General features: G+C 37.1%; 1 protein-coding gene across 1 annotated transcript; it reads left to right on the top strand.

Moving 5' to 3' along the window:
• On the top strand, window positions 1-552 carry LOC113315985 (cytochrome P450 71B36-like). Its single transcript, XM_026564222.1, has one exon. The coding sequence runs from the start codon at window positions 1-3 to the stop codon at window positions 550-552; it is 552 nt and encodes a 183-aa protein (XP_026420007.1).
• The last annotated feature ends 21,920 nt before the right edge of the window (window positions 553-22,472 follow it).

Here is a 22,472-nt window from a genome sequence, read left to right as displayed (position 1 = left end):
ATGGGAAATCCGATTCATCAAGTGCTAAACAAATTATCTGAAATATATGGTCTAGTCATGCTTCTACAACTTGGTCATGTACCAAAACTGGTAATATCCTCCGTTGAAGCTGCCGAACAAATCTTGAAAACCTTCGATCTTGAGTTTTGTACTAGGCCTTCACTCGTTGGACTCAAATGCATATCGTATAATCACCTGGATATTGCTTTTACGCCTTATGGGGAGTATTGGAGAGAGATGCGGAAAATATGCGTGCTTGAACTTTTTAGTACAAAACGAGTGCAGTCTTTTAAAGCAGTCAGGGCAGAGGAGATTGATGTATTGATTGATTACATATTATCTTCTTCGAATGCTACTCATGTTGATGTTTTTGATAAGTTTACAAGTTTTACACATAGAACAATTTGTAGGTTTCTTTTGGTAGCAAGATTGGTTATCATAGTAGGAATCAACTGGTTAATGTCAGGCTTACGAAAATTCTTTATGAGGTCATGGCCGTCACGTCTGGTTTCTCTGGGTCGATTTCTTTGCCAAGGTGGGTTGGATTATTGATAGGATCACTGGAATGCACGGTAGACTTGAAAAATGTTTTCATCATTTGGATGGATTTTTCTAACAAATGATAGACGAACATCTTGTCCCGGAGATACTGAAACCAGACCATGACACAGACGTATTGCTGAAACTAGAGAAGGATCAAACAAGTACGATTCGTATTACAAATGACCATATCAATGCAATTCTTATGGTAACTAGTTTTCTTATTCAGTTGTCAATCACTCTACTTTTTTCAGATATGGCTGAGACTCACTTGGATCAGAGGATATGACTCATCTGACTCAATATATATATAAGTCGGTAGCTTGGTCCCTTGAGTTAGGGGCATTTTGTCACGTGACTCAAACTTGTCTGAGTCAGGGGTTGGATCTGAATCAGGTAGCGAGTTAGGTCTAACTCAAAATAAAAAACAAACGGTCTAATATCTGACTATCGTCGAGTCAGAGGTTGACTTAGATCCAGACACCGAGTCAGATGCAGACAAACATGTTGTAATCTAGCAAGAATTTTCTATTGGTAGGGTATGGTTACTCGGTTTTATTGAGCTTCAACTTTTGTGTGGATTAGATATGATCTATCTATCATGTTTGCAGTTACAAATGTTTAATTACATGATAGGATTTCGTTTGAACATAAGCCTGCCTGAATATCAAGTACACAAACCTCTACATTTTCATTTATTTTCTACATTTTTATGTATTTGGGCATTGATGAGTGCTAAAAAGTGCATATTTCTATATATTTTTCTTGGCATTTAACTCATCCTTTGTGCACTAACGCTCCATTTTATCCCATATTATGTGTTTTCGTTGTTTTCAAGAATAAATACTTTTCTTAATTAATTTTGCATTTTTAGGTACTAAATAAAGCCTGGTTATCTCACGGAGCGAAAAGAGCAAAGGAACGGCAAAGACTCCTGCTAGGAGGAAGCGAAGAATGATGTTTGCAAGAGCCGGATCAACTAGAAGTGGGCTTGAAGAGGAAGAATTGTTCTTAAAGAAGATATGGGATTGGAGTACCCAAGACCCAAAACCCTTACCCAAATCCATATCCATTATCCATACCCATTTCCATGAGAGCCATCAGATTGGATCCATCTCATCATCCAACGACCACCTCATCATTGTGCATCAAAATCCAAAGCTCCTGTCAAACACCATAGTACCTAGCTCCATTTGTAGCCTTCGGTTTCGTTGTATCGAATCATCCAACGGTCGCTACATACCTATTCATCTTAGCCGTTCGAGTCAATCTATATGGGATCATCCAACGGATTCTCGTCGCCGTATATCAACTCTTGATGTCTCCGCCTCACACCCTAGCATCAGAAACCTATACCCTCAACCAAACGAACCCTAATCCCATTTCCATCGACTTCTCCCCCATCTCCTCATTTCTCTGCAACTGCTCCACCCCCATACCCTGCCATCGCCACCACCTCCACTGTCTCCTCTGGCGCAACCACTTCCCCTGCCACAACCATCCTATCTCACCATACCCAAACCATCATTACCACCTAGCACCTATCCTCCTAGACGAGTTGTTCCATCAATATCACACGCTTCCTCTCTAAACCCTAGAGTGTGCAGTTGATGACACAAATCAAGCTAGAAACGTAGCAGGAGCAGGAGGAAGAGAAGATAAAGCATGGGTCGAGCTGAATTCGCAAATGGGTGAGAGAAATTGAAAATCCCCAAATTTTAGGGTTTAGAAATTAGGGATTTGATGTAAGCTATAAATAGAAACTGATGTAGAATGTTTAAACTGTTCTTGGGTTAGCCGAGATACCCCCTAATTGGGTTAATTTTAATTTCAATTTCATGTTTAATTTCAATTTCAATTATACTGTCAGTACTTGTTCTTCACTGTTAAACTTTGTTCTGATGTTATGTTCATGTTCTTGTGTATGTTAATGTTCATGTAAATCACCATGTTTGTTATGTTCTAATTCACCACTAGGGTGAGAAGACAACTGAACTTTGTTGGTTAGCCATTTGGGTTAGACCCTGTTGAGCTCAAAACATTTAGGTTAATAACATTCCAAAGGTTCACTGGCTTATGATTAGTGGTGCTTTAAACAGACCATTAATGCTAGGAGTTAGTGATAATCTAAGGTATTCACAAAGCCATATTAGTTAAAGACCTAGACCCTAAATGACCTGTGATTGCCTATCCTTTAATCAGATAGGCAATGCTAGGGGTTATCCAAGGACTTTGGGTAGTTAACTAGCCACATGACAGGGATGTAACCAAGGTGAACTAGCTAGGTGAAGGATAATTCTCATCCATCTTCATACACTTCCATCTGCAACTGTTTTGCTTGTTTTCTTTCATTTATTTTACCTTCATTGCTCACTGTTTGTTTTCCCCTCATGCTCACAGTGGTGTCTTAACACCACAATCTTTACTTGTTTCACTCACTGTTTACTGCCCCCATTCAGCTCTCATACATCAGTCCATTCAGCTCCATGTTAGCTTAGGAAGCAGCTAGAGAAGCTAGAAAACAACATTTTCTCCCCCTTGTCCCTGTGGACTTTCCCTTTCTTCCCATTCTAGCTACAATTGACCCTGTATCCTTGCAGGTCAATTTTTAGGTTGTTTATAAAACCCACCAAGTTTTTGGCGCCGTTGCCGGGGTTTCGGTTGCGGCGCATATGTTGTTTTTTTTTCCTTGCTCATTTGCTTGCTGTTGCTCTTAACTTGCAGTTGCACTTGCATCATTTGCTGTTTACAGGGCATTCTTGCTGTTTACATGTTCATCTAGTTGTTGGCTTGCTGTTCTTGCACAACATCAGAGCATCTTCTTGCATGTTGCTTTAGTGCACTGCTGTGAACTGCTTAGCCCATTTGCACTGCCTCTGATGTTGCTGGTGAACTGGTGGAACTGAGGCTGTTACTCTCCCTGTTGCTGCCTGCTGCTGCCTTCTGCACCTGTTGCTGTTGATCTGCTCCTGCTGCAAAGCCCTGAGCTGGTGAGCCTGCTGAAGACCAAGCCCAACAGGATTGTGCTGCTGAGGAGAAAATCACAAGCCCAACTGGGCCTGCTGAAGTTGCTGCCAAGCTTAACAAGTTGAGCCAAGCCTAACTGGGCCTCAACAAAGACAAAAGCTTAGGATGATCCAAAGCCCAACTGGGATTTTGCAACCAAACTGAGCAGCTGGGCTGTGCTTAAGCAAGTAAGCCTAAACCCATTAAGAGAATCCAACCTGTGGGCTTCCATTTTTAATTTGTGGGCTTGTAATAATTTTTTCCATTTTTCTGTTGGGTTTGTAATTAATTTCTTGTGGGCTTGTTTGTTTAATTGCTTTTGGGCTTGTGGTGTTAGATTGATTTGGGCCTGTAGTTTTAAATTAGAAAAACTGAACTTTTAAAAGCCCAACTGGACCGCAGACCAAACAAGCAACAATTGGGCTATCTCAAAAGCTACATTGGGCTTCAGTTTGCATACACATTGTGGGCTTGTTCACCTTCCCTTGGCAAAGAAATTTCTCCCACCAATGTGGGCTTGCTCCCAATACTAAAACCAAAATTTTTGCTCCCAATTAAAAAAAAAAAAAAAAAAAACCAAAATTTTCCCAAAAATCCAAACCCATTAAAAACCAAATTTTGGGCTTTGTAACATAGTTACTTAGATTTTGAGCCAAATCATGTCTAGATCTTGGTCTACAGTTGGGGAATACAACAAATCCCTTAGAGAACTTGCGTATGGACATACTTCACGTTATGAACCTCCCATAGACCATGATGTCAATAGTTATAGGAATTATTATGGACACTTTCAAAGTCCCGAGCCTCAATACATGAACCCTAATAACTATTCACACATGCATCATTCATCACAACGTTAAAATGAACATTTTGCTAGTGCCTCACTCACACAATCATCACTGATCGATCAATTAGAAGCTCGAATCGCAGCTTTAGAAATGCAATCACATGAGGAATCTGTCACATCTAATTTTCTTAGGCAACCTGAAATCTATGCATGTCCCGCATGTGGTAGTTTAGACCACCCTGTTGAGAATTGTCATATTTTGCATAATTTTAGGCAATCTAGAGAAAATCCAAGGTATGAAATGCCCATAAATTGTGAGAATGGTAGTCATTGGGACCATAATCAATCCTTTGAGGGTTGCGATCAATATTTTGTAAACCCTAATGACCATGCACACATGTACCATTCACCACAATTTGAACATGAAGAATTTTGTACTCCCATGAATTTAGACTCCACCACAGAAGCTTTCAGACTCAGTGAGCAAAACTTTGATAGATCTACATCACGAATTCAGGCATGTTTAGATCAGATTTTGCTTCACCTACAAAAGGAGGAAATTCATGAGGAAATGTATGTTGTCCCTAATGAAGTGTCTAGTCCCATTCTTGCAAATGATGTTGAATATGAACCTAATTTAGAGGAACATGAATCGACTAATGACACCACCTCTTTTAATGAGGACCAATATGCATGCTACCATGATGATGATTATGATGATTATGATGATATGTTAGAAGAACATGAAAATATTGTGGAACCTGTTGGTTCAAAAACATATGGCTTCTCGCCCTCGACCTTCATGAATGTTGTTCTTTCTAATACTCATTGTAATTCATATGATTTTGATATTGACATGGGATTCGTACAATTATTCTGTGAAGATGAGCATGACATAGGAATAGTTGAATCTTCTGTAGACACTAATGTTAATATGCATGAAAATATATTTGATGTGTCTGATTCTCTACCTAGGTCACATTGTGATATTTCTCCTGATTTGCCGATGCATGAGAATAACTCTGTTGATGATGTTGATGACTCTGATTGTGATCTTGCCAATTTGTTTAATGATTGTGAGCATGTTGTGACACGTGTAGAAGACTTAGGAGATGTTGATGTGATTAGTAATGATGTGCCTATCGTCCTACATAAGTCACAATCTGATGGCCTTCCACCCAACCTAGATTTGGTTTGTACCCATATTGTCAAACCGACTTTTCTGAGAGTCCCTAATCTAGGTTTGGAACTGTGTGCTTCCCAAGTCCTTTTGGACTATTTTGCATCTAAGTATAATATCTTTGAGGAGCCACAGTTGGAATTAGCATGTTTGCCCGTCCCTAGCACAGTTCATTTCGAGTTAGACCTTGTGCATGATGAACCCCCAAAACTGCGAGATTTTGTTTCCAAAATTTTGTCCGTTGAAAAATCCAGGTTTGGGGGTAGCTCATTTTGTTTCACAGTTTCACTTGCGTTTCTTTCCTGTTATATTTATGTGAAGCTGTTGAAACCTCTACACTTTGTCTTTTGGGTTGATCCTCAACTCTTTAGATTGTTAGTGTATGGTGAATTTTTTGTATATAATCCATTAGATAAAATTTCTTAAAACCATTTTGTTCCTTTTGTATATATTTTGCTAATCCAATATGATCTCGGTTGACATATGTTGGATTCTTGCCTTGAATAACGGAGTTCTAATATTGCTTTCGCCGAAATCGGGTATTCTCTTTCCTTTTTCTCTACTCAACATGATCCTCTTCATATGTTGTATTATAATTTTGTTCATATTTTGAAACATTGAGGACAATGTTTAGTTTAGGTTTGGGGGTGAAAAGTAGATACTTTGATAATATGCCATAATTGAAAACAAGAACTCCTTCGTTTTGAAAAAATTGAAAATTCCAAAAAAAAAAAAAATTAAAAAATCACAAAAATGGAGCTCATTACCTTGAAATGTTGACTCTTGTGCAAATATGTAATTTTTAGGAGTCTTAGTCTAGATATTTAGGCACCCTGATTCTAGCACAATTCACATAGTGATAAGAAATTTGCACGCGCACGATCTACCAATACATGTATAGCCTCATCCTTGAGGTGTTCTATCGGAAGTTTTAGTTGCCAATCACTTTAGAATACTGAACGAAACTTGACTAGCTTGTTCTTTGGTTGGTTGGGATAGAAGGTGGAGGTTACATTAAGAAAGACAACCATCGAATTTAACTGGGTGCATCAAAAAGGGCTACCTCTTGCAAAATGTCATATAATTTTTTGTTTCTTTTTGCTTATGTATCAAAAGTGTTTCCTTATCAAAAAAAAAAAAAAAACGATGTATATATTCAGAAAAAATATCAGAAAAATACAAAAAAAAAATCAAGTATTTTTCAATTCCATCCTCTCTTGTTCCAAAAATAAAAGAGAGTAGTCAATGTAAATAAAAGTCATGTAAAGAGTCATTTTGTTGTTTCATTGTAATAAGCAAGGAGGGTGTATGCCATTGATGTACAACACGAGTAATTGTGAAACACCTCCTACTCATTCACAATTCTCGTAAAGTCCGGACAGCTAGCTAGATTTCGACCTTGGTTCTTAGCCCGAGAAACTATCTCTTGGTGATTAGTAGTCATAACATCCGATCTTTCTTTACACATGTGTAGATACACTTTACACTCTTATCACATGTCTTTATTTGTTATCATTGCTAGGATTGTGCCTTTGATAGCTAGATTGACATCTCCATTTTGTTGTGAGATTAAACTGACTTGCACATGTCACATTTGATGGAATCTGAGCTTATATTTTGACCTAGAACTTTGTAGGTACGTTCTAAGCAAACCTTCACGAGACTTCACTCGTCCACTAGGGACACTTAGTGGTTTAAAAGGCTTAGTGCATACGCTAAATGCATTCGAGAGACCAGCGACAGTGGTATAGGTAGGATTTCCTTAGTTTTGTTTTACTTGAGGACAAGTAAAATTCAGGTTTGGGGGTATTTGATGAGTGCTAAAAAGTGCATGTTTCTATATATTTTTCTTGGCATTTAACTCATCCTTTGTGCACTAACGCTCCATTTTATCCCATATTCTGTGTTTTCGTTGTTTTCCAGAATAAATACTATTCTTAATTAATTTTGCATTTTTAGGTACTATATAAAGCCTGGTTATCTCACGGAGCGAAAAGAGCAAAGGAACGGCAAAGACTCCCGCTAGGAGGAAGCGAAGAATGATGTTTGCAAGAGCCGTATTAACTAGAAGTGGGCTTGAAGAGGAAGAATTGTTCTTAAAGAAGATATGGGCTTGGCATACCCAAGACCCAAAACCCTTACCCAACTCCATATCCATTATCCATACCCATTTCCATGAGAGCCGTCAGATTGGATCCATCTCATCATCCAACGGCCACCTCATCATTGTGCATCAAAATCCAAAGCTCCTGTCAAACACCATAATACCTAGCTCCATGTGTAGCCGTCGGTTTCGTTGTATCGAATCATCCAACGGTCGCTACATACCTCTTCATCTTAGCCGTTCGAGTCAATCTATATGGGATCATCCAACGGATTCTCGTCGCCGTACATCAACTCTTGATGTCTCCGCCTCACACACTAGCATCAGAAACCTATACCCTTAACCAAACGAACCCTAATCCCATTTCCATCGACTTCTCCCCCATCTCCTCATTTCTCTGCAACTGCTCCACCCCCATACCCTGCCATCGCCACCACCTCCACTGTCTCCTCTGGCGCAACCACTTCCCCTGCCACAACCATCCTATCTCACCATACCCCAAACCATCATTACCACCTAGCCCCCTATCCTCTTAGCCGAGTTGTTCCATCAATCTCACACTCTTCCTCTCTAAACCCTAGAGTGTGCAGTTGATGACACAAATCAATCTAGAAACGTAGCAGGAGCAGGAGGAAGAGAAGATAAAGCATGGGTCGAGATGAATTCACAAATGGGTGAGAGAAATTGAAAATCCCCAAATTTTAGGGTTTAGAAATTAGGGATTTGATGTAAGCTATAAATAGAAACTGATGTAGAATGTTTAAACTGTTCTTGGGTTAGCCGAGATACCCCCTAATTGGGTTAATTTTAATTTCAATTTCATGTTTAATTTCAATTTCAATTATACTGTCAGTACTTGTTTTTCACTGTTAAACTCTGTTCTGATGTTATGTTCATGTTCTTGTGTATGTTAATGTTCATGTAAATCACCATGTTTGTTATGTTCTAATTCACCACTAGGGTGAGAAGACAACTGAACTTTGTTGGTTAGCCATTTGGGTTAGACCCTGTTGAGCTCAAAACATTTAGGTTAGTAACATTCCAAAGGTTCACTGGCTTGTGATTAGTGGTGCTTTAAACAGACCATTAATGCTAGGAGTTAGTGATAATCTAAGGGATTCACAAAGCCATATTAGTTAGAGACCTAGACCCTAAATGACCTGTGATTGCCTATGCTTTAATTAGATAGGCAATGCTAGGGGTTATCCAAGGACTTTAGGTAGTTAACTAGCCACATGACAGGGATGTAACCAAGGTGAACTAGCTAGGTGAAGGAGAATTCTCATCCATCTTCATACACTTCCATCTTCAACTGTTTTGCTTGTTTTCTGTTTTCTTTCATTTATTTTACCTTCATTGCTCACTGTTTGTTTTCCCCTCATGCTCACACTGGTGTCTTAACACCACAATCTTTACTTGTTTCACTCACTGTTTACTGCCCCCATTCAACTCTCATACATCAGTCCATTCAGCTCCATGTTAGCTTAGGAAGCAGCTAGAGAAGCTAGAAAACAACATTTGATCCCCCTTGTCCCTGTGGACTTTCCCTTTCTTCCCATTCTAGCTACAATTGACCCTGTATACTTGCAGGTCAATTTGTAGGTTGTTTATAAAACCCACCAGGCATAAATTAATGTTATGATGTATTTTATGAATAAAAACAATCAGAATGTGTTTATTGCTGGAGTAGATGCATCAGCTGCAATAATAAATTGGGCAATGGCAGAACTGGTCAAAAATCTAGAAGCAATGAAGAAAGTTCAAGATGAGATTAGAAACTATGTGGGAACAAAAGGAAAGGTTGAAGAATCAGACCTTCATAATTTCCACTACTTAAAATGGTAGTTAGAGACTCTACGGTTTCACCTACCAGGTCCGTTGATAGATCCGAGAGAATGCATGAAGCACATCAAGACTGATGGATACGACGTGTACCACAAAACAAGGGTCTAAATAAATGGATGGTCGATCGGGAGAAATAGTAAGTATTGGAGAAACCCAGACGAATTCTTTCCAGAGAGGTTCGAAGATACCGTTTTTTCATGATTGTCCCATGCTTGTGAAAATTTAAGTCTTTCGTATGTCGATATGCATGTATTGATAAAAGAATGAATGAACTTTTGACATTACAAAATTCTTAAGCCTATTATGTCATTATGCAAATATTGATGGAAGATAGGATGAACTTTTGTTTACAAGGATTATGTCTATTGTATGTCATTGTGCAAATAATGATGGGAAATAGAACGAATCCTTGTCTATTCCGCAGTATTGATCTTCCCTGATCCATATTTTATGTATATACTGTGCAGCTCCGTAAGTTCTCTTATGTCGAGCATGACCAATTGAATTGATCACATCTTGTGGTAATTTAGTTGTGTATTCCGATTGAATTAATCATGGGTTTTCTTGTGGTTAATTTACTTGAGTATTTTTGGATTCAAATTCATATTCGTATGTGATTTGTTATGTCCAAAGAAATCCTTCTTTTCTTGTGAAAGTAAGGTCTCTCTTGTTTTTCTTTCGGGATGACATTTTATGGGGGAGAGTTCTTAATTGAACTCGTGCATAATTGCCAAATCTTTGTGGGGAGTGCGGCTGTGGAATATTATAGGGGTTATCTTGTATCTTTATAAACTCCTTGATGAATGCATTTAGCTTCGGCTATATGATGGCATCTAAAAAGTTGATATGTGCTTTCTTTTGGTCATGAAATGTCTCTATGGAAATTTCATTAGGATCCCACTAGTTTTCGTACCTTTCCCAATTTTATTGACAAAAAGGGGGAGAATTAATGTGTAGTTCACACTACAAATACATATGGTTTTCGGATCATTATGTAAGGGGGAGTGATTTCCATGTGAGATAGAGTATTGACTAAGGGAGAGTGATACATATCACCATAGTATTATTGTCGAAGTTGTGATATAATTGAAATTTGATGTTGTATAATAATACTATGACACTGTATAACAATGATTGAGAATTCTTTTTTTCTCATTGTTATGACTACGGATTTTCAACAAGTGATACTACAACCTTTGGGATTATTGGAGTACTTGGAAGTGACGAAGATTTCGATTAATGTTGAGGAACCAAGAAGATCAGGCATGTGGTATAGGAGCTACAAAAGTTTGTTTATCTATTTTTGTATTCTATATGTATTGATAGTTTTGTCACTAAGATTTTCAAAGGGGGAGATTGTTAGAGCACTGCTCGGTCGAATTCGCATGCGTTGCTATCTCAAGCATGTTTGTCAATGTTAGTGATCAAAACTATAAGTCTTGATTTCTAGTCTATTATTAGATAAGTCTCGGACTAGGATAGAAAGTATAGTTGAGCTCAAGACTCCATGGAGATCATCGTACAAAGACGAAGAACTACTCAAGGAACTGGTGGAACTTCATAGACTAAAAGGTATGTGGAGACTTGAACTTATATATCACTCAAAAGTCTATCTACTCTATCTCATATCTTGAGACAAAAGTCGTTTTGCTATATAGACTTTGATTATACACATTTTCTATTTCAAGCCGAGTTTAACTCGCTTAACTTTTCTCGAAATATGTGTTGCTAAGCTTTCGCTTTGGCCAAGTTCATCTTTACTAGTGACGAAAGTCATGTTAAGTTTCAATCACTTGAAAATGGCTTTGATGAAAAATGGTTTGTGAACAAAAACTATATAACGTCCTCTAAGAATGTTTCAATGATTGAAATCAGATTTTAGATTATATAACCATTTTTGGATATAAGTATTGTGTGATAACTCATACATGTATAAGTCCTTATTCCTTGAACCAAAGTATGCGTTCTTTGTTAATCAGGAAAACAGGAACAGAGTCCGCGAACCCAGTTCGCATACCCAGTCCACGTACTGTCGGAAGTTCTCTTCCCGAGAAAATCTGCTGGAGTTTGTGAACTATTTACAAACTTATTCCGGGTACGTAAGTCCGCGTACCAGTCCGCGTACTTAAGTTGGTTAGTTTCTAAAAATGATTATTCGTGAACTTAAACTTATATAAACTAAGGAATGCAAGTTTGCAAACCATGGCTATAAAGTTCAGGAATCGATTCGAGTGAATCAAATCTTTTTTGTTTCAATTGTTTCTATTACAAAGATCTAAGCAATTGAACAACTCTCTAACTAGTTCATTTGAGTCATTTGAACTAGTTGTGGTAAAGAAGAAGATGGTTGATATGAAGTGCTCATATGGCTAACCATTTGGGTAACTACTATTGAACCAACTAGATGTACAAGTTTGGGTACGGTTACACAAACGTGCATTTCATTTGTGTGTAACAAGCTAAGTTTCGATCTATCGATTGAAAGTTGTTAGCTTGAATCTAATCAGATTTTCATATAACGGTGAATATTGAATTCTTTGTTACTAAGCTAACATTGATTGCAAACCCTGATTTGAAAGTCTATATAAGGGAGAACTCTAGCAACTGGGAAACCTAATCCCCACACCTTCTATGTGTTACTAGCTGTATTAGCTAGAGTCGATTCTCCTTTAACCTTAGGTTTCTATCGAGACCTTGTAGGTTAACGACTTGAAGACTTCATTGGGATTGTGAAGCCAGACCGATACTACTTTCTCGTAGTTGTGTGATCTGATCTTGCTGTTTCCATCGTATTAAGTACAATCGTAAGGATTTACTTGAGATTGATTTCTCCGATAGGCAAGATATAAAAATAGTCACAAATATCTTCGTCTCATCGTTTGTGATTCCACAATATCTAGTTTCGCCATCATACGAGTTAGATTATTGTGAGGTGATTGATAATACTAAGATGTTCTTCGGGAATATAAGTCTGGTTTATCAATTGGTTCATGTTCACCTTGATTTATCAAAAGACGGAACAAAAACTCGTAGGTATTTTCGTGGGAGACAGATTTATCTATTACCGTAGACTTTTCTGTGTGATACAAATTTGTTTATTAAAGTCTTCGACTTTGGGTCGTAGCAACTCTTAGTTGTGGGTGAGATCAGGTAAGGGATCAGAGACGTATGAGCGCAACTGTACCTTGGATCAGTGTGAGATTTATTGGGGTTCAACTACAGTCCAGACCGAAGTTAGTTTGTAGTAGGCTAGTGTCTGTAGCGGCTTAATACAGTGTGTGTTCAATCTGGACTAGGTCCCGGGATTTTTCTGCATTTGCGGTTTCCTCGTTAACAAAACTTCTGGTGTTTGTGTTATTTCTTTTCCGCATTATATTTTGTTATATAATCGAAATATCACAGGTTCTGAGTTTGAATCAATCAATTAGGAAATCCAACCTTTGGTTGTTGATTGAAATTGATTGATACTTGAACATTTGTCTTGCGTACCGTTCAAGTGATTTCACTTGTATTCAATTAGAATCGCATATTTCTATTTGCTTGAGTAAGTATTGAATCAAGAAAGAGATATATAACTCTTGGATATATTTTCGTTAAGATTGAGTCTGACTGTCTAGTTGATTCTCTTAAAAGTATATTGGAGTTAGTCCATAAAGATTGCTAATCGAAATATTGGGTGTGGTTGTTAGACCCCCGTGTTATCAACAAGAGATAAAAACTACATAGTCAACAAGGCACTGATCACACCACTAAACGAATACGTCGAGAAGCTTAATGAAAAAGTAATTAGCATCTTTCCTCGGAAAGAGGTTATATTTTACTCATTTGATTATGTTGATGATGACACTCATCATCTTTACCAGCAAGAATACTTGAATAACACTGCTCCAGGTGGTTTACTTCACACATTTTGAAATTGAAGATTGGTGAACCTATTATGTTGTTGATGAATGTATATGAAAAAAACGGTTTATAATGGTACCATATTATAATCAAAGAGTTTTTCCCGAATTGTATCGATGCCGAAGTTATTAATGAGATTTTATAGGTACACGAATCTTCATTCACAGGATGTCACTGGAACCATCTGAGAATTTGAAGCTGCCGTATAAATTTTTGCGCAAACAATTTCCAATTCATTTTTGTTTTGCCTTTGTAGTCAACAAGGCACAAGGGAAAACAATCGAAAAGACATGTATTTTCTTCCCTGAACATGTATTCAGCCATGGTCAACTGTTTGTTGCTCTTTTAAGAGAAGTGTCAAGTAGCAACACGAAATTATTAGTGACTAAAGGTAGTGTTAAACAAAAAAACCTAACTTTCACGAAAAATGTTGTAAAAAAGTCTTTTTATCTTCGAAAAATACAAATAACCAATATATTACGTAAACAATGTGTACGAATACATATTTTTGATACAAATTGATATTTATGATTGAAAAGTTATTAAACGAAGAGTTTTAATTAAAGAATTATTGAATTAAAAGTTTGATTTTAATCGGCGTGGAGCGGCAAGCGCGTGCATCTAGACTTGTATATCTCAATAATTTCTGTTAGTAAGTGGTAAGAAGGTTGAGCTAATTAAGCATAACCTTATTGTTATTAATTACTATTAACGCCAAATGCACAATGTCTTCTAAATTAAATTAGTGATGCTCATAATCATACGGAGGATTTAATTAGTATACCTACTAATTTTGGTATACTATAATCCACCTATGAGCTATGATCATGCGTTGTATGATTGGGAGATGGTTTGGGCAATAAAAATAAATTCTGACGTAATTTTATTAACAAAACTCACTATAAATACGACTATGTTGTGGACATGAAATTCCACAACCGATTAAGGTATAGACAGGCTTATCGATTTCAATCGAAACCATGGCAAAAACTGTTTCGTTGTGTTTTGCTCCACTTTTTCTTGGTCTTATTCTCGTTTCGATTATTTTGTTGACTTCTCCGTAAGTTCTTCGTTTTGATTTTTTTTCTTTTTTTTCCCTTTGTGTTTGGCCCTTTGTTTATTGTAGTCTAATTAATTACCCGTTTGTTATTGTTGTTGTTGATACAGAGGTGTGAATGGCTTCACCATATGTTTTGACGATGATCTTAAGTGGTGGACAAATTGTGAAGAGTATCGCAGAAGCAGCTATGCTCCTTTAACATTTTTGACTTCCCATATCCATAATGTATTTAGCTTTTCTCCAACCAAATGCGCATGTTGCTACGACGATGGTAATAACCCTTAATTAATTAAAGTCGTATTGTCTGCTTACCACCACTAGCGCAACAGTTTCTACTATTATCGTCGGACGGCCGCGATCACTCCCAGGTCAAAATTGGCACCTGCTTCACTGTTCATCCCTTAGATAAATTGTTTTTCTTTTTCCCTTCATTAGCATCACTCTTGATCGATGCCCTGTAATTGTCTTTTCTGTTGGTTTGGCCCTGTAATAACAATATTACTGATGTTTGATTTTTGTTTAACCATGGCAGTAGTACTGTATAAGCCCCTATAGTTAGGCCCCTAGCTCCGTCGTCCCACAATGAATGTAAAGATCAAGATCGGAGGCAAAAGTCAACTCTATAAAACAAAATTATTTAGCAACTACTTTATCCGTTCCTAATTTACAAATTTAAAATTAAGCTGAAAACAGTAGTATCAGTCCCTAAATGACACCTGACGTAAAATATTGTAAGATGTTAGATGTCGAACTCGATAGAATTTTCAGTCGCACCTCCACTGTGGGAAAACGGTCATCTAGTATAACACGCTATTAAAAAAAAAATGATGATCGATCCTGAAAATAAAACATAAGATCGATCCGTGAATCACCATAATTATCTTATTATTCTCAGACTGCAGTCTGCAGCTAATATAATTCATTATAGTCAATGGGTGCTTAAACGGTATCACGTGGTGGACAATAGTTTATTCGACAGCCCCTAAGGTGAAAACTCCCAAGCAACTTGCGGCTCATCCACCTGCTCCAAAGAGCCGTCATCCGGGATGAAGAAGCATAAAACCGAAAGACAAGCCTTACTCAACTTATTATACTACAAATTTGGCAATGTGGTTGGCAGATAGTTTGGCATTTGTATCACAAAAAAGATATTCTCTTAATATATTTTGGCTTAGCTTGCATATTAATAGCATAAGTTTATTTTTTCTTATTCAAATTTTCTAACCATATGCTTGGTGGGTACAAGATCAAGTGGATATTTCTTATGAACACTAATCCCTAACGATTCCTCCATGTTTAAGTCTTCCTTCTTGAATCCTTTTGGCATTTCCCAATGGAAAGCATACAGTACATTGTCAAGGACGAGCTCTGTCAACACAACTCCCATGTTAATTTTTGGGGCAAACTCTTCGACCTCCCCCAAAAGGTATGTATTCGAAATGTTGATTTCCGTCTTAATCAATGTGGTCTAACAACCACACCCAATATTTCGCTTAGCAATCTGTATGGACAAACTCCAATATACTTTCTAGAGAATCAACTAGATAGTCATATTTAATCTAGATAAAAGTATATCAAAGAGTTTATATCTCAATCTCTCGATTTGATATATACTCAAGCAAATAGAAATATGCGAGTCTTTATCAAAGAGAGATAACTTGGATGGTACCAAAGACCAATATTCAAGTGTCAATCAATTTAAATCAACAACCAAAAAGTCGGATATTCTAATTGATTGAGCAACGCACAACCTATATTATTTCAATTATATAAACAAATATAATGCGGAAAAGAAATAACACAGACACCAGAATTTGTTAACGAGGAAACCGCAAATGCAGAAAACCCCCGGGACCTAGTCCAGATTGAACACACATTGTATTAAGTCGCTACAGACACTAACCTACTCCAAATTAACTTCGGTCTGGACTGTAGTTGAACCCCAATCAATCTCACACTGATCCAAGGTACAGTTATGCTGCTACGCCTCTGATCCCAGCAGGATACTGCGCACTTGATTCCCTTAGCTGATCCCACCCACAACTAAGAGTTTCTACAACCCAAAGTCGAAAACTTTAATAAACAAATCTGTATCACACAGAAAAGTCTACGATAGTAGATAAATCCGTCTCCCACCAATATACCTACGAGTTTTGTCCCGTCTTTTGATAAATCATGGTGAACAGGAACCAATCAATAATACCAGACTTATATTCCCGAAGAACAACTTAGTATTATCAATCACCTCACAATAATCTTGATCGACGCAGCGAAAAAAGATATTGTGGAATTACAAACGATGAGACGAAGTTTGTTTGTGATTACTTTTCTATCTTGCCTATCGGAGATATAAAATCTCGAGCCAATTATTTCAATTGTACTCATAACAATAGAAGATGCAAGATCAGATCACACAACTACGATAAAAGTAGTATCGGTCTGGCTTCACAATCCCAATGAAGTCTTTAAGTCGTTAACCTGGCTTAGAAGAAGAAACCAAAGGTTAAAGGAGAATCGACTCTAGCTTAGTGCACAACTAGTATCACACATAATGTGTGGGGATTAGGTTTCCCAGATGCTAGAGTTCTCCCTTATATACACTTTCAAATCAGGGTTTGCAATCAATGTTAGCTTAGTAACAAAGCATTCAATATTCACCGTTAGATGAAGACCTGATTAAATTCAAGCTAATATTTCTCAACCGTTAGATCGAAAACTTAGCTTGTCACACACAAATGAAATGTCCAATTTTGGGTTTATGAACCGTACCCAAACATTAAAATTTTTTGGTTCAACAAGTCAACCAAATGGTTAGCCATATGATTACTTTCATATCAACCATATTCTTCTTCACCATAACTAGTTCAAATGACTCAAGTGAACTAGTTAGTGAGTTGTTCAATTGCTTAGATCTTATGTAACTACACAAGACACATTCGAAACAAAAACGGTTTGATTCACTCAAATCGGTTCATGAACTTTATAGCCACGGTTTGCAAAAGCATTCCTTAGTTTAAATAAACATGAGTTCAAGAACAACCGCTTTTAGATATAACCTGCTCAAGTTCGCGGACTGGGTTCGCAGAATTAAGCTCATGGAAGGAGTTCACAAACTCCAGTAGAAATTCTTGGGTCGAGAACTTCCGCCAGTTCACGGACTTGGCTCACGCCACTTCTATTTCTCTTGATCAACAAAGTTCGCAAACTTTGGTTCAAGGAATAGGACTTATGCATATATGTGTTTCCACAACAATTCTTATATCCACCGATGGTTACGTAATCTAAACTCTCATTTCAATCATTGAAACATTCTTAGAGGACGGATATAGACGTTATTCACAGACCATTTTTCGTCAGAGCAATTTTCAAAGTGATTGAAACATAACATGACTTTCGTCACTAGGTAAAGATGAATTCGGCTAAAGCGAAAGCTTACCAACACATATTTCGAGAAATAGATAGGCGAGATAATGAAAGTCTATATATCAAAACGACTTTTGTCTCAAGAGTAGGAGATATAATAGATAGACTTTTGAGTGACAGATAAGTTCAAGTCTCCACATACCTTTTAGTCGATGAAGATCCACCAGTTTCTTGAGTAGTCATTCGTCTCGTATGATGGTTGTCATGGAGTGCTTGAGCTGAACTACACTTTCTATCCTAGTCCGAGACCTTTAGCTATATAAGCTAGAAATAAAGACTTATAGTTTTGATCACTAACATTGACAAACATGCTTGAGATGGCAACGCATTCGAGTTTGACCGAGCAATGCTCTAACAATCTCCCCCTTTGTCAATTTTAGTGAAAAAACTATTAATACTATGCAATACAAAAAATAAATAAATTAACTTTTGTAGCTCCTATTCCACATGCCTAATCTTCAACATTACTCGAAAGCTTCGTCACTTCCAAGTACTCCAATGATCCCAAAGGTTGTAAGTTTAGCATCATCGTTGTTGAAAATTCGTAGCTATAACAACAAGAAAACAATAGTTCTCAATCATTGTTATACAGTGTGATAGTATCATTACACATCGTCAAAGTTTAATTGTATCACAACTTCAACAACAATACTATGGTGATATGTATCACTCCCCCTTAGTCAATACTCCATCTCACATGGAAACCACCCCCCCTTACATAATGATCCGAAAACCATATGTATTTGTAGTGTGAACTACATATTAATTCTCCCCTTTTTTGTCAATAAAATTGGCAAAGGTACAAGAACGATATCCTAATGAAATTTCCGAAAGAGACATTTCATGACCAAAAGAAAGAACACACATCATCTTATTTAGATGCAATCATAAATCCGAAGCTAAATGCATTCATCAAGGAGTTTATAAAGATACAAGTAACCCTTATAATATTCCACAGCCGCACTCCCCACAAAGATATGGAAATTAAGCGCAAGTTCAAAAGAACTCTCCCCCATAAAATGTTCATTCCCAAGGGAACAACAAGAGCGACCTTAATTTCGAAAGAGAAAAGAATGAATTTCTTTGGACATAACAAATCACATACAAGTATGAATTTGAATCTAAAATATTAAATTAACCACAAGAAGTTCATGATTAATTTAACCGAAAATGCTCAACACAAGTAAACTTATGGAGACTTAAGAGCGCTCAATTTGATTAATCACAAGTAAATCCATAATTATTCTAATCGAAATACACAATCAAACTAATCACAAAGTAATCAATTTAATTGGTCATACTCACATAAGAGAGTCTATGGAGCAATTACTAAGTTAATCATGAACAATCAACCTAGTCATGAATGCTCAAACATAAGAAGACTTAAGGAGTCATAACTAAATATCCAAACAAGATGATTAATTCAGTTGAAAATGCTCGACATAAAGTACCTTACGGAACAACAACATAACTAATCAAAAATAATCAACTTGGTTGTTTAATGCTCAAAATAAGACACTTTACGGAGCCTCACAGTAATACATAAAATATGAATCAGGGAAGATCAATGACTGCGGAATACACAAGGATTCATTCTATTTTCCATCACTATTTGCATAACGACATTTAATAGACATAATCCTTGCAAACAAAATATTTAACCTGTCTTCCATCAATAATTGACAATATATGCTTAACTTTTGTATTTGTCAAAAGTCTATTCATTCTTTTATCAATACATGAATATCGACATCCGAAAGACTTTACTTTTGACAAGATATGGGATAGTCAAGTTCACGAACGTAAACACACACATCCCATAACAAACTTGCAATATATAAAATCATAAAGATTAATACTGCAAAAATCATCTTCCAAACAAATTTAGAATTTAAACCAATAAATCTAAAAACATGAAGATGAAAACGTTGGACATAGCTATGTGTAATCACAATAATGGCTATTCCAAACTCTAGTAATCCTTCTAAAAAATAAGAATAAATTCTCATAAGAAGTTTCCTAGGCAACAAGACAAACTCGTAATGCACATACAAGATGATTTGTCCTTATAGGGTAGAATCAATCTTCTTCGCATGGATTTACACCAATAATAGCTACCAAAGGCGTATAAAAAGATTTTCTTAACAAAGAAGAACATAAAAAGTCATTAACGACTATGCACCATAGTTCACAAAGGATGATTGTGAACATTCAAGAATTCCATAGCACTGCGTACTACTTTCCATTCTTGAACTTCCTTCTCTGTGATTCACCAACAACATTCTTGTAAAAGATACTAATTAGCTTAGAAGATTAGTACTCCAAGAATCCAAGTTCAAGAGAAGTGGAACAAGTGCAACGAAACGGACCAAAATACTCAAAAATAAGAGACAAGACAAATACCAATCTTAACTCATCCAAATTCAAGGTTTCTCATCTACATTTTTAAGAGAATCCAAAGAGGAAGAGAGTGCAAAAGGAATGAGGTTAATCCGAGTTCGGACGAACAAGTGTTGTGAATTAACAACAATTACTGAAGAAGAATCATACAATAACCTAATCTTCCACAAGGATGAGCCTCAATTTCCTTGATTCATTTATTAAGTTCCTTCTTACAGAATGATTGGTTATTAATAGTTCTCAACACCCAATCCACAATAGGCACACTGAGTCATGGGATCTGTGTTACCCTAATCTTATAATTAAAACAAGAGTTTCCTAAAAAACCAACTATCTGAATTAAAAGACAACAAAGAGATTTGTTTAACTGACAAGGATTAAGCTTCAAGCAAAGCCCACAACTTCATTTGCTGGCCCATAGGCTTATAACAATACCTTCCCCATTTAAGCATCCTTGTCCTCAAGGATGAAATTTTGGAACTGAGCTTGAATATGCGAAGTATCTTCCCATGTTGCCTCTTCTGGTGAGGAGTTAGACCAGTGTATAAGTACTTGAGGCATGTTGGCACAAACTCTGACAGTCATTCGAGAATCTAACACAACAACTAGTGAGACAATGAAAGTGCCAGAAGTATCCACCAAGGGAAGGGAAGGAGTAACACGTAGATGCAGCCCAATCTTCTTCTTCAACTGTGACACATGAAACACTGGGTGGATGCGTGATCCCACTGGAAGCTTCAACTTGTAAGCCACAGTCCCAATTTTCTGTAGTACCTCAAAAGGTCCATAATACTTGGGAGACAGTTTGAAGTTTTTTCTCAAGGCTACAGATGACCGTCTATAAGGTTGAAACTTTAATAAAACCAAGTCACCTACCTCAAAGGATCTGTCACTTCTGTGTTTATCAGCAAAGTATTTGATTTTATCTTGTGTTGTAGCTAAGTCCTCTTTGAGAAGTTGCAACATATGGTCCCTCTCTTGTAAATACTCTTGAACAGAAGCTACAGAAGTAGTTGTGTGGGTAGGAAAGACCAGATGAGGTGGTGTGTAGCCATACAGTGTTTGAAAAGGTGACATCTTCAAGCTAGTGTGATAGTTGGTGTTAAACCACCACTCAGCCAAGGCCAACCAGTTAGCCCATAGTTTAGGGTTATTACCTGTCATACATCTGAGTTATTGTTCCAAGCATGCATTTTTCCTTTCTGTCTGTCCATCAGATTGGGGATAGTATGCAGTACTCAGACTCACTGTGGTACCCAATGATCTGAATAATTCCTGCCAAAAGTGACTGATAAAAATCTTATCCCTTTCAGATACAATAGATGCTGGTAACCCATGTAGTTTGAAGATGTGATGGAGAAATTCCTTGGCAACTGAGAGAGCAGTGAATGGGTGACTAAGAGCAAGAAAGTGACTATATTTTGTCAGTCTGTTCACCACCACCAGTATGACAGACTTCTTGTTGGAGAGAGGCATCCCTTCAATGAAGTCCATGGAAATGTGCTGTCAAGCAGTGTCAGGTATAGGAAGAGGTTGCAGAAGACCAGCAGCGGCAGTATGCTTAGGTTTGTTGCATTGAAACACATCACAGAAGGCAACCATTTGAATAATATCTTGTTTCATTTTTGGCCAATAAAAATGTGCCTTAGCTCTAGTGTAAGTACCCCACATACCAGAATGTCCACCAACAGATGATGCATGAATTGATTGCATGATTGAAGCCCTCATCTGTTTTCCAGAGCCCACATAAAGTCTTGACTGTACCTCAATATGCCACCATGGAGAGAAAAATACTTATGCTCAGGGTTAATCAACAATTGAGCTAGAATTTGTTGGACAACGGAGTCATTCTCATAACTGCTAAGTATTTCTTGAGCCCAAAGAGGTTGGGAAACTGAGATGGAGGAGCATGCAGACTGGGATGGAAATTTGGATAAGGCATCAGCAACTATATTATCCTTACCCTTCTTGTAGGTTATTACATAATCCAGATCCATAAGTTTCATCAACCACTTTTGTTGTAAAACAGAAGTCATTCTTTGTTCCATGAAGAATTTCAAGCTCTGGTGGTCAGTATTAATAATAAATTTGGCATGAGAAAGATAATGCTTCCACTTTTGCACAGCCATCACTATGGCTAGAAGTTCCTTCTCATATGTGGAAAGAGATAGAGATTTAGGTCCTAGTGACTTACTAAAGAAAGCAATAGGTTTACCTAGTTGCA

The sequence above is a fragment of the Papaver somniferum genome, chromosome 10 (genome assembly GCF_003573695.1).
Source record: "Papaver somniferum cultivar HN1 chromosome 10, ASM357369v1, whole genome shotgun sequence".
NCBI lineage: Eukaryota > Viridiplantae > Streptophyta > Magnoliopsida > Ranunculales > Papaveraceae > Papaver > Papaver somniferum.
The sequence above is the reverse complement of the archived record's forward strand: the minus strand, read 5'-3'. Positions and strand labels throughout refer to the sequence as shown.

Excerpts from the sequence above, each read along its gene's own strand:
- LOC113315985 (XM_026564222.1), top strand. The coding sequence starts at position 1 with ATGGGAAATCCGATTCATCAAGTGCTAAACAAATTATCTGAAATATAT.